We start from the raw sequence: 12,480 nt of genomic DNA, 5'->3' as shown, positions 1-12,480 counted from the left end.
GCAGCCCACGCTGGGAGAGCGAGTGAGCCAGTGCCCATACAGAGGGCTGTCCTCTCGCCACTGCTCTTGCCGCTGACCCCATGCTCCCCACGGGGACCAAAGTCCTGCAGCAGCAAATCTCAGGCCACTGTCCCTGCACCCCCTAGAGTGGCTGCGTGGAGCAGGTTTGGAGATGGGTGGGGGAGCAGTGACCGGGCCCAGAGTGTCTGGAAGGACCCCTGGACCTGTGCCCACACCCTGAGACCGGAGGAGTGTGGACATTGGAGGGTGCTCCAAGAGAATGCGCCAAGACCGGATGACACGTCCAGGAGAGAGGCCTGCAGACCAAGCTAGTGCCTGCCTGTGGGGACCACAGGGACAGCAGCCTGGGCAGACCCCGGCCAGCTGACCAGGGTGGGGCAGCCCTGAGATCCTGGCTTCGATTTCCCTCCCTCCCCGCTGAGCTGTTTCCAGGATGGGCGCCTGCCCTCCTGGCCCGGCCCAGCCCTCCTTCCTGTCCCTCGGTTCTGTCCTTCGTTCTGGCCCGCGGTGGCAGCGGCCCTTCTGAGGATGCCCTGGTCACGGAACAGCGTTCGTCTCCTCAGTCTCAGTCTGTGCTCAACCCAGGGGCTGTGGAACTGCAATCGGGAGCTGTGGTGAGAAGACCGACTTCCTTGGGAACGCGAGTCACACAGGAAAACCACGAGAAAGAATGACTTTGCAAGGGGCTGGAGAGGAAAGGAAGCAGGAAGATTCCAGCCTGTTCAGAAGAAATCAGCTTACTTGCTGCTGGAAGTTACTAGGGCTGACACCGGTGCAAAGGCCCGGCAGCCACGGTGGGGTCGGCACCAAGGCGGGGTCAGCGCCACGTGTTAGTTCCCCCGGCTGCTGTGATGAAGCACCGCAAGCAAGGTGGGTTACATCACGAGGGCGTTTCTTGTCTTGCAGTTCTGGAGGCCAGAAGTCGAGCTCAAGGTGTCAGCAGGGCTGGTTCCTCCTGGGTCCATAAGGGAGACTCTGTCCTGGGCTGCCTTCCAGCCTTGGGGGGCTTGCTGGCCATCTTGGGTGTTTCTTGGCTTACAGAAGCATCACTCCAGCCCCCGCCTTCAGTCCACATGGGGTTCTGCCCATGTGTGGGCCTGCACCCAATTTTTCCCCATGGGTAAGGACACCAGTCAAGTTGGCTTAGGGCCCACCCTACTCCTGTATGAACTTAACTTTAGTTACATCTGCAATGACCCTATTTCCAAATAAGGTAACATTTTAAGGTATTGGGGGTTAGGACTTCAACATATGAGCTTGGTGGGGGGCCCCAATTCAACCCCAAACAGCACACTCGCGCCTCCCTGGTAAATCCTTGCTGTACTAGACTCTGAGGGCACCTGCCAAGAAGAGGGGTCTACCTGCTGCTGGTTTCCGCTGTGGCCTGAGCTGAGCTGCTACGACTTTGGCAGACAATTCCAGAGCCGATTCCTGGAAGGGTGTCTCAGCCCTCCCTGATCCCAGAACTGACAAAGGAAGTCAAAGCCAGGCCTTGTGCATTGCAGACTTAGCCCCCTGGAGGTCTTTGTGGGGCACCATAAGAGGAGACAAGATGTCCCAGCAGGCTCCAGCTCCTCTGGGGAACCAGAGGCGTCCAGGACTGTGGGATTGTCCTGGCCTGGTGGCCAGTGTGACCGGGCAGCAAGGCCTTCACCTCTGACTCCTGGGAGGCTGTGCTTACCCCATCTCGGGCTCCTGCTACTGAGGTCCTCTCCATCTCATTGGTGAAATCTCCACCAAAATGCTTCCTCTGAAAGCTGGGCTGTCCACCACTGTGCCCCGTCACGCTCTCCTCCTCCCCATCATGGTCTTCAAAGCCCCAGGCCAGGCACGGTGGCCTGTACCTGTAATCTCAGTATTTTGGGAGCCTGAGGTTGGAGGATCATGTGGGGCCTGGAGCTTGAGGTTGCAGTGAGCCATGGTCACGCCACTGTGCTCCAGCCTGGGCGACACGGCCTTTATCACGGTGGGAAATGGTCTCATTTCTGAACACTCGTTTCCAGGCTGGCTGACTCCCTCCACTGCATACACGTGTGAATCAGGTCTTGTGTGGCCACATCCTCCACAGTGAGCCTGAGCTGTTGATTGATGTCAATGACTGTGGATGCGGGGGCTCCAAGAAAGAGAGCACCTGTGCTCTGTTCCTCAAACTCTTTTTCCCTCAAGTGTAGCCTACAGGAATTGCGTTCTGTGGAGCATCCTCTGGGGGCACTGACCAACAGGTCAAGGTCCGAACCGCCCAGCCCTCCCAGTGGGCCTCCGCTTAGCCTCAACCTCTGCCTGGCCTCTCCCAGCATCACCAGGGGGTTCCCTACAGTCTGTCGGCTGCTTCTCACCTCTTGGCCTTCATTCAAGCTGTCCTCATGCTGCGCCTTCCAGGAACCCTCCCTGGCACTCCAGACCTCTCTCCAGCCTGAGTGAGGAGTCTCCCCTCTGACCTCCCACAACAACACCCTTGATGGTTCCTCCGTTATACTTTCCGTGTGTGATAAGTAACTGTTCACCTATTGATCTCTGCCATCAAATCATGAGCTCCTAAGGGCTGAACTGTGCAATTCCTGGATCATAGTTGATGCTTAGTCCATGTTTGTAGGGCAGGTGGATGGATGGATGGATGGATGGTGATTAGATGGATGGGTGGATGGATGGTTGGATGGATGGATGGATGGATGGATGGATGGACTGATGATTGGATGGATGGGTGGGTGGATGGATGGATGGCAAATGAATGAGTGGATGGGTGGATGGATGGGTGGGTGGATGGGTGGATGGATGAGTGGATGGGTGGATGGATGATTGGATGGATGGATGGATGGATGGATGGATGGATGGATGGATGGATAAATGGATGGGTGGGTGGGTAGATGGGTGGGTGGATGAGTGGAAGATTGGATGGGTAGATGGATTGGTGGGTGGACAGGTGGGTACATGGGTGGATAGATGGATGGATGATTAGTTGGGTGGATGGATAGGTGGATGGATGGATGGATGCATGGATTGGTGGATGGGTAGATGAATGGGTGGGTGGATGGATGGATAGGTAAATATATGGATGGGTAAATGGATGAGTGGGTGGGTGGGTGGGTGGGTGGATGGATGGATGGATGGATGACTTCTACAAGAAGCAGCCAGCCCACCATTTGCGTCAGGGCCCAAGGCGGCTCATTAGAATTGGTATGTGGTTGTGCAAATGCCGGAGCTGCTGATTTTCCCACATCCAAGCACAATTAAACCTTGCCTCTGGGGGCCTACCAGTCACTCTTGTTGTTCTTTGTTTTTCTCTTTTTTATTTATTTTTCTTTAGAGATAGAGTCTTGCTATGTTACCCAGGCTAGCCTTGAATTCCTGGGCTCAAGGGATCCTCCTGCCTCAGCCTCCCTGTAGCTGGGACTACAGGCTGTTTTTCTCTTCATTAGCCTTTGCAAATAGTTTCAAGAGTTCAAAAATTAATGTATCTGATGTCATAATGAGAAACATCCTGTGATGCTGTTAGTTTTTCCAAAATTGGCAATCCCTTCTTTCACAGACTCCTAGAGGTTCAAGGTGGCAAAGTCCTGTCTTTCTGTTTGCGTACTCACTTGCTAAATTTCTCTGCTGCATCAGATTCATTTGGGCTTTGCTATGGTCTTTCTTTTCCATAGTAATTGGAATTAAAATTATAAGTTCAGTAAACTTCCCTCTTCTGCTCTATCCAATTGCTGAATTCAGACGTGTTCCACATTCCCAACATCTCAGAGGCTCCCCTCACCACTTTTCCCACCCCAATGATGACATCAGCCATTTATCCTCCCTGTGTGCTGTTCAGGAGGAGCACTTTGGAAACCTGGCCACTGTCCTGTGGCCTAACTGTGACACAGCTGAAGACACAGGCTGGTCAGCCTTTGGTATCGATGTGACTGTTTAGAATTGTACTGCCTTTCTTTAGCAGAGAATGACATTTCATAGTAGTTCAAACCGAAGTGGGGCTGTTGCAAGGAGTTTGTGCTGCCTTCTGTAAGAGAGTGGCAGGAAGCAACATTCAGGCAGCCGGTGCGGGAGTGTCTAGCAGCTGCAGAAGGTGGCTGGACTTTTAGACATCCGGGTGAACATGCTGAAGTGACGTTGATCCACTGACTTGAGAACGTCAGTGACAAGGGTTCAGACTCTGTGGTGAGACACAGGAAGCTGTTGGCAGGGTAGGTGCCCTTCACTCTTCTAGCCTCTGCTTCTCATGGCTCGCTGTCTTTCTGTGACTTGAGCTGTGGCTGCATCTCACCCGTACTGTTCCCTTCCTCACCACAGGGATGGACCCGCTGGGCACCAGCTCACTTCTCGGCTCTGTCTTGTTAATGTGTGTGGCTCCCCCACTAGACTTGGCTTTTGGGGGACACATAGCGTCTGATCTACCCCTGAGGTCCTCCTCATGGCCCTACCCTGTCTGTTCAGCAACTGGCCACAGGGGATCAACACCCTTCCAAAGGCAGTGTTCCTGGGCCACTGGCATCCAAACAGTGCCCCCTGCTGTGATTTGAATGTGTGCCCCAAAGTTCATGTGTTGGTAACTTAATCCCCACTGCAACAGCGTTGAGAGGTGGGACCTTTAAGAGGTGATGAGGTCATGAAGCTTTGCCCTCCTGAGCGGATTGATGTTATTGCAAGAGTGGGTTTGTTATTGCTGCAGCGGGGTCCTTATAAAGGGTGAGCATGGCCCCCTTCCCCTCTCTCTTGCTCATGCGATGCCTTCCTCCATGTGACACAGCAAGAACGCCCTCGTCAGATGGGGCCCCTCCACCTTGGGCTTCCCAGCCTCCAGACTGTGAGCCAAAAGCATGTCTGTTCATTATAAATTACCTAGACTGTGGTACTCTGTTATAGCAGCAGGAAGCAAAGGAAGACACCCGTCCACATGGCCCCAGGAATGGCTGACCCAGAAGGACCCAGGCTCATGCTCTCGGTGAAATCCTGGGTTCTACCTCCCCACTCTGCTCTCTTGTTCCCTTTGGCCCTTCCAAGCCCAGCCGGTTCCCTTGGGCAGTACCTCATTGGTTTTTCTGCCTGTGACATCTCTGTATGGAGCCCCTTGGCTCTCTCTGTCGACCCATTCCCCCTCCTACGCCACCAGAGCTTCCAGCCGACCAGGGCAGGGAGGCAGGAGAGGGCCTTTCTTGTGGCAAGTGAAGGGTGTCTGGGGTTGAGATGGCTGTCAGCGATCTGACCCACCCGTGGGCAATCGGCCAGCCTTGGCCTGGCCTCGGTCTCAACCTGCTGGTAGAAGCCATTGTTCTTATGCCACATTCTACTCTCTATTGAATGTCAGGGCCCTTCCCCTGATTTCTCATCTCCAGGGGTGCTTCAGCAGCAGGACACTTGTCCAGACAGCCTTCCCAGCTTCAGGGTGTTGGTCCAAGGGGCTGGAGCTGCGGGGCTGAATACTTCCCACGGGCTCCTCCTTTCACAGGGAAACAAGTTCCTCGCCACAGGCAGGGCCCGAGGGTGCCATCTGCTGCCAGCAGGCGCTTTCCTTTCTTCTTGAAATGGCATCTCTTCTGATCACAAAAGCAATACTTGATCCGAGATGAGACTTTAGAAAATGATAATTTACCTGTAATCTTACTACTCAAGTAAGTGTAAGATTAATGCCTTACCTTGAGTATCTTCCCCAGTGTGTCATTTATGTACATATGACATCTCTAATTTTTATTTTTATTATTTTATTTATTTATTTTAAGAGATAGGGTCTTGCTCGTTGCCCAGGCTGGAGCGGAGTGCAGTGGTGTGATCACAGCTCACTGTACCCTTGAACTCCTGGGCTCAAGCGATCCTCCCACCTCAGCTTCCAGAGTAGCTGGGACTATAGGTGCACACCATCATGACTGGCTAATTTTTGTATTTTTTGTAGACAGAGGTCTTGTCATGTTGCCCAGACTGGTCTTGAACTCCTGGCCTCAAGTGATCCTCCCGCCTCAGCCTCCCAATAAGTGTTGGGATCACAGGCATGAGCCACTACACCTGGCCTCTAATTTTTTAAATGCTACATTTTTCATTTCATATTTTAACATTTCCAGTGGACTATCCTTCTGCAGATTGTTTCACCATAGGGATATGACCTAATGTATTGAGTCAACCCACTGTTGATAGACATTTAGCTTATAAGCTATTTCTTGCATATGAGTTTGCTGGGCGATTACAAGAAAAACATTCTCTTCTGTTGTTTGTTAGATGTACAGCTCAGTAATTTTTGGTACATCCATGAGGCTGTATAGCCAATATCACTGTCTAATTCAAAACATTTTCATCACCCCATAAAGAAAACCCCTCCCCATCAGCAGTCACCACATTCCCCTCCCCCTTCAGCTGTTGTGACCACAGATCTGCTTTCTGCCCCTATGGGTTTTGCCTGTTCTAGACATTTCATGTGAATGGAATCAATCATACAGTATGTGATTTTTTTTTTTTTGAAGGAGTCTCACTCTGTTGTCAGGCTTGAGTGCAGTGGCGGGATCTGGGCTCACTGCAAGCTCTGCCTCCCAGGTTCACACCATTCTTCTGCCTCAGCCTCCTGAGTAGCTGGGACTACAGGCGCCCGCCACCACGCCTGGCTAATTTTTTTTGTATTTTTAGTAAAGACAGGGTTTCATCGTGTTAGCCAGGATGGTCTCGATCTCCTGACCTAGTGATCTGCCCGCCTTGGCCTCCCAAGGTGCTGGGATTACAGGCGTGAGCCACCACGCCCAGCCAATTTGTGATCTTTTGTGACTGGCTTCTTTCACTCAGCACAATGGGTGTGTTTTTGTTTTTGTTTTTTTAGATGGAGTCTCACTCTGTCTTCAGGCTGGAGTGCAATGGCACGATCTTGGCTCACTGCAACCTCCGCCTCCTGGGTTCAAGCAATTCTCCTGCTCAGCCTCCCGGGTAGCTGGGATTACAGGCATGCACTACCACACCCAGCTAATTTTTGTATTTTCAGTAGAGACGGGGTTTCACCAAGTTGGCCAGGCTGGTCTCAAACTCCTGATGTCAAGTGAACCGCCTGCCTCGGCCTCCCACAGGGCTGGGATGATGACGTGTTGTGTTCAATGTTCATCCACACGGTAGCATGTATAAGTGCTGCGTTCCTTTCTATGGCTGAAAACTTATTCCATTATATAGATAGACATTTTGTCTGTCCGTTCAACTGTTTTCCAAAGTGTCTGTGCCATTTTATTTTTCCATAAGGAAGAGATGAGGATTCCAGTTCCTTCACATCCTCACCTTCCTCACCACAACTTCATATTTTCTGGGTTTTTTTGGGGGGGAGGGAGCATTCTAATCATCCTAATAGATAAAATGGTATTTAATTGTAATTTTTTTGGCATTTCCTGACTGACAGTGATGTTGGGCATCTGTTCATGTGTTTATTAGCCATTTGTATATCTTCTTTGGAAAAATGTCTATTCAAATCTGTTTTCCATTTGTTCAGTAGTTTTGTTTTTTTTTTTTTTTGTCTTTTTGTTGTTGGATTGTAAAAGTTCTTTGTATATTGCAGATACTATGTCCTTATCAGACACATGATTTGCAAAAATTATTCTGTGGGTTTTCTCTTCACTTTCTTGGTGGTGTCCTATGAAGCAGAAAGTCTTCAATTTGATAAAGTCCAGTTATCTGTTTTCTCTTTTGTTGCCCATGCGTCAGGTGTCATGTCTAGGAAACTGTGACCTAGCCAAACATCACAAAGATTTACTCCAATGTTTTCTTTTAAGAATTTTAAGCCTGGGCGCTGTGGCTCACGCCTGTAATCCCAGCACTTTGGGAGGCTGAGGTGGGTGGATCGCTCGAGCCCAGGAGTTCAAGACCAGCCTGGGCAACATGGTGAAACCCCATCTCCGCTAAAAATGCAAAAATAAGCCGGGCATTGTGGTGCACGCCTGTGGTCCCAGCTACTCAGGAGGCTGAGATAGGAGGCTCACTTGAGCCCAGGGAAGTCGAAGCTGCAGTAAGCCATGATCGCACCACTGCACTCCAGCGTGGGTGACAGAGTGAGACACCATCTCAAAAAAAAAAAAAAAAAAAAAGAGAGAGAATCTTAGAGTTGCAGCTCTGACATTGAGATAATTGATTCATTTCGAGTGAATTTTTGTATGTAGTATAAGGTCAGAGTTCAGCTTCATCCTTTTGCATGTGTGTCTCCGGTTTTCCGGCAGCATTTGTTGAAAAGACTATTCTTTCCTCATTGGGTGGTCTTGGCACCCTTGCTGAGTATCCACTGCCCATAAGTGTATGGGTTTCTTTGCAGACTCTCAGTCTCATTGGTCTGTATGTTGGTCCTATGCTGGTGCCGCACAGTCTTGATTCCTGCTCTTGCATGCCACATCGCAAATCACAAGTGTGAGTCCTCCAACTTGTTTTTTTTCTTTTGGCTATTCTGGGTCCCTCGAGTCACTCCATATTAATTTTAGGGTCAGATTGTCAATTTCTGCAAGAAAAAAAGGCAGCTGACACTTTCGGATGGATTGCATTGAATCTGTAAATCGATCTGGAGAGTCATGCCATCTCAACAATATTGTCTTCCGATCTGTGAACACGAGATGTCTTCCCATTTACGTAGGTCTTCTAATATTTTTCAACAATGTTTTGTTGTTTTCAGTGTATGATTCTTGTACTTCTTTTGTTAAATTTATTCTAAGTATTTTAATCTTTTTTATGCTATTGTAAAGGACTAAGGATTGTTTTCTTAATTTCACTTTCAGTTTATTGCTACCATATCTAAACACAAGTAATCTTTATTTTATTTATTTATTTATTTATTTATTTTTTGAGATGGTGTCTTGCTCTGTCACCCAGGCTGGAGTGCAGTGGCACGATCTCGGCTCACTGCAACCTCCGCCTCCTGGGTTCAAGCAATTCTCCTGCCTCAGCCTCCCGAGTAGCTGGGACTACAGGCACATGCCAGCTAATTTTTTTGTATTTTATTAGAGACTGGGTTTCACCGTGTTGCCCAGGCTGGTCTCAAACTCCTGAACTCAGGCAATCCGCCTGCCTCGGCCTCCCAAAGTGCTAGGATTACAGGCGTGAGCCACCGCGCCTGGCGTGATCTTTAAAAAAAAGCCTTTATTGATATGTAACATACATACCACAAAATTCACCTTTCTAAAGCACACAGCTCAGTGGTTTTGGGCAATAACACCCCCAAGCCTTCTGCGTCGGGCGCCACGCCAATCCGGCCTTCTGCCATGTACTTGCCGCCTCCGTTCCCTTGCCTCTGCTCTCTCCCTGCCCCAATTCTTTTTTTTTTCATATTTTTAATTTTTGTAAAATATATGTAGCATAAAGTTTACTATTTAGCCCTTCTTAAGTGTACAATTTGGTGGCATTGAACACACTCAGTGCTGTGCAACCATCACCAACATCATCTCTGGAACGTCCTCATCTTCCCAAACTGAAACTGTTTCCCCCTCACTCACTCCCCTCGACTCCCCGACCTCTGCCCATCCTGGCGCCCACCGTTCTACCTTCCGTCTGTATTAACGTGACGGCTCTCAGGACCTGGTGTCGGGGACTCAAGCAGGACGCATCCTTTGGTAGCTGAGTTATTTCACTCAGCATGATCTTGCCAACATTCGTCCGTGCTGTAGCCTAGATCCGAATTTCCTTCCTTTTTAAGGCTGAATAATATTCTGTTGTATGGATGGACCACATTTGGTTTATCCACGCCTCTGCCAACAGACACCTGAGTTGCTGCCGTCTCTTGGCCGCTATGAACGTGGGCGTGCAAGTATCTGTCCGAGTCCCAAATTTCAGTTCCTTTGGGTAAGGCTCTGATGAGGCTGGGGGTACTGAGTGGAAGCTGACATCCTGGACAGTGAAGGCCCCTCCCTTATTCAGCTCCCAGGGCAGAGGGCAGCAAGGCCCACACCCCCAAGCTGAAGGTAGGGGCTTCATCTGTGGAACCTGGACCACCTGGGAGGGGAGAGCCACGGAGCATTGTTGGGGTCCCAGCAGAGGATCCCGTCCCATGGGCCCAGGCCTCCTAAGCCTCCTACCGTGCTCCCACGTTCCGGTAAATATTCAGCTTGTTAGCACATCGCCATGAGGGAGAGGGCCCCGTGCAGCTCCGGGACGCTTCCAGCCTCCTCCCCCGCTCTGCCGCAGCCCGCTGCCCTGAATTCTCACGTGCGTCATGCCTCTGTGCTTCTGCAGGGTTTACGTCACGAGGCTGTGTCCCTAAATTAGATACCAGGCAGTTGTGCGTGTTTCCCACGGTATGTGAAAAGACTCACGCCGTGTGGGATTCGTGCGCGTTGGCGGGGCTGTGTCTGGCTTGCCTCCGCTTCCGTGGCCTCTGCCGGTGAGTAATTAGATCACGGTGGGTCTTCCATTCCATTGCTGGCGGACTTGGGATCCTGCCCAGCGTTTCACTGGAACCCCCAGCACTGCGTCTAAGACCCTGCATCTCTGCAGACAGACGCAGATGTGCGTTTCCAGTGTGTGCCGGCAACAGAGGCCACCGGGCACCGGAGTGTAGACAGCCTTGGTTTTACTGAAATGGTGCGAACATTTTTTCCGAAGTGGTTGCACCAGCTGACGCTCCCGCCAGCAAGGCGAAGGCTCCTGTTGTTCCACCCACACTCTTCTTATTTTTGCACAGGTCACGGAGGATCCCCGAACATTTGGGGCAAGGCTCGGCATGAGACACGGCCAAATAAATGAGCCAAGCCCTCCAAAAGAGGCCATGCAGGATGCCAATGGCAACCGAAAGAAATTATCACGAATATTTCTAGGTAGAGAAAAGATTTTGCATCCATGAAACGATAGTAATAGCAGTAAATTTAAAACTTGATAGCAGAAATTTAAAAGTCAAGGGTAAAATTAGAAGAAAGAGTTGGGGGAAATTTCCTGGAAAATGGGACAAAAAGATAGGAGATAAATTAGTTTAAAATGAGAGGACCAGTGGGTGCACCCCTAGAGTTGGGTGAGGTGAACCCCTGGAGTTAGTACAGGCCCAGCTGTGAACGATTTGTAGGGTCACCATGGAACCCCTGAACAGCAAATCTGGTGAAAGCTGAGGACGCAGCTGCTGGGAAGATGGAGACCCCATGCACGGAGGGTCCCTCGGCATCCAAGGGCATCCACGGACAGAGCCTGAGGTCTGGAAGTCAGAACCGATGCGCAGGGAGGCCAGCGAGGCCTGTGGGGTCTTGTGCAGAGGCCCCTGGAGGTCCCGGACCCTGCTCTGACTCCAGGCAGGGAAGTGTAGGTGGGGGCGGGGGATCCTGTATTTGTTTCTTGAGGCTGCTGTCACCACAAACTGGCCTAAGCCCTAGAAACTGTCTCGCAGTCGGAGGCCCGAAGTGCAAACTCTGGCAGAGCCTCGCTCCGTCTGCAGGCTCCAGGGCAGCCTCCTCCCGCCTCTCCCAGCTTCTGGGGGCTCCAGGTGTTCCTTGGGTGGGGGCCGCGTCTCCGGTCTCAGCCTCCGTGGTCACATGGGCTCTCCTGCCCTCCTGTGTCCTCTTCTGTCTCTCATAAGGACTCTTGTCTTTGGACTTATGGCCCGTCCGGATCATTCAGGACAATCTCTTCATCTCCAGATGCTTCACTTAATTACTCCTGCTGAGACCCCTTTTCCAAATGAGGTCACGTTCACAGGTTTCAGGGGCTAGGGTGGGGAGAGATATTTGTGGGGGCTGCCTGACACTCAGGCCATTAGAAAAGGCGTGAAAGGTGAGTTGACGCTTCCACAAGGGAAGTCGGTCGATATTAAGCCAGGAGTGTAGCCTCAGTGGGTGAGTCGCCACCAGCTGTCAATTCCAGGAGGTCCAGCAGAAATCAAAGGCCCAGAACAGGCCCGGGGCTGGCTCAGAGCCCTATTGCACCACCTGGCATATGTGGTGAGCGTGTTACACTGAGGACGTTTTAGGTGAAGTTACAGGAAAGTTGTGTATCTGGGCAACAGATACACGCCTGTGGGGTGGGCGTCTGCGAGGACACAGACTTTTGTCTTGACCTGTGACCTTCGGGCTCCACAGCCCCTTACCATGCCCCGCCCCACACGCTGGTATCTCCTTCTCCATGCAGCAGCTCCACGGCTGAGTCCTGCTCCTCAGACAAGACGGAGTCAGAGGCGGCCCCAGCAGCCACGCACGCCGCCCCACAGGCCACAAGAGAGAAGATCCGGTCCAGGTTCCACGGCAGCCACGACCTCATCCACCGCCTGTTCGTCTGCATTTCAGGTGTCCCGTCAGGGCCTGGGACTGGTGCATGGCTTGAGGACACACAGGCTGCGCTTTAGGGGAGGTCAGGCGGGGCGTGTACAACCTCCCCCTCACTTTCCTGTAAACAGCAGCCCACTCTGCCCCTAAGGAGCCAGCACCCCTGTTCATGGAGAAGGCTGGACTGACCCCACACAGGCAGGAGGAGGAGGGGAGCTGCGGGTGAGGGTGGGAGGTGTTTTCCTCTAGGGAGTGGCGGTGGGGGCAGTGGGGTGTGGGGGCAGAAGAGCCAGGC

The 12,480-nt window shown here is 51.6% G+C and overlaps 1 protein-coding gene across 1 annotated transcript in view; it reads left to right on the top strand.

Annotated features, from left to right (window-relative positions):
- Positions 1 to 12,480, top strand: part of ZFYVE28 (zinc finger FYVE-type containing 28) — a 150,758-nt gene that overhangs the window by 134,058 nt on the left and 4,220 nt on the right. Inside the window, exon 9 of the mRNA XM_054554911.2 lies at positions 12,052 to 12,206. Coding sequence (XP_054410886.2) covers positions 12,052 to 12,206 — 155 coding nt within the window. The remainder of the gene's footprint in view (positions 1 to 12,051; positions 12,207 to 12,480) is intronic.

Source organism: Pongo abelii, chromosome 3 (genome assembly GCF_028885655.2).
Source record: "Pongo abelii isolate AG06213 chromosome 3, NHGRI_mPonAbe1-v2.0_pri, whole genome shotgun sequence".
Classification (NCBI taxonomy): Eukaryota; Metazoa; Chordata; class Mammalia; order Primates; family Hominidae; genus Pongo; species Pongo abelii.
The sequence above is the reverse complement of the archived record's forward strand: the minus strand, read 5'-3'. Positions and strand labels throughout refer to the sequence as shown.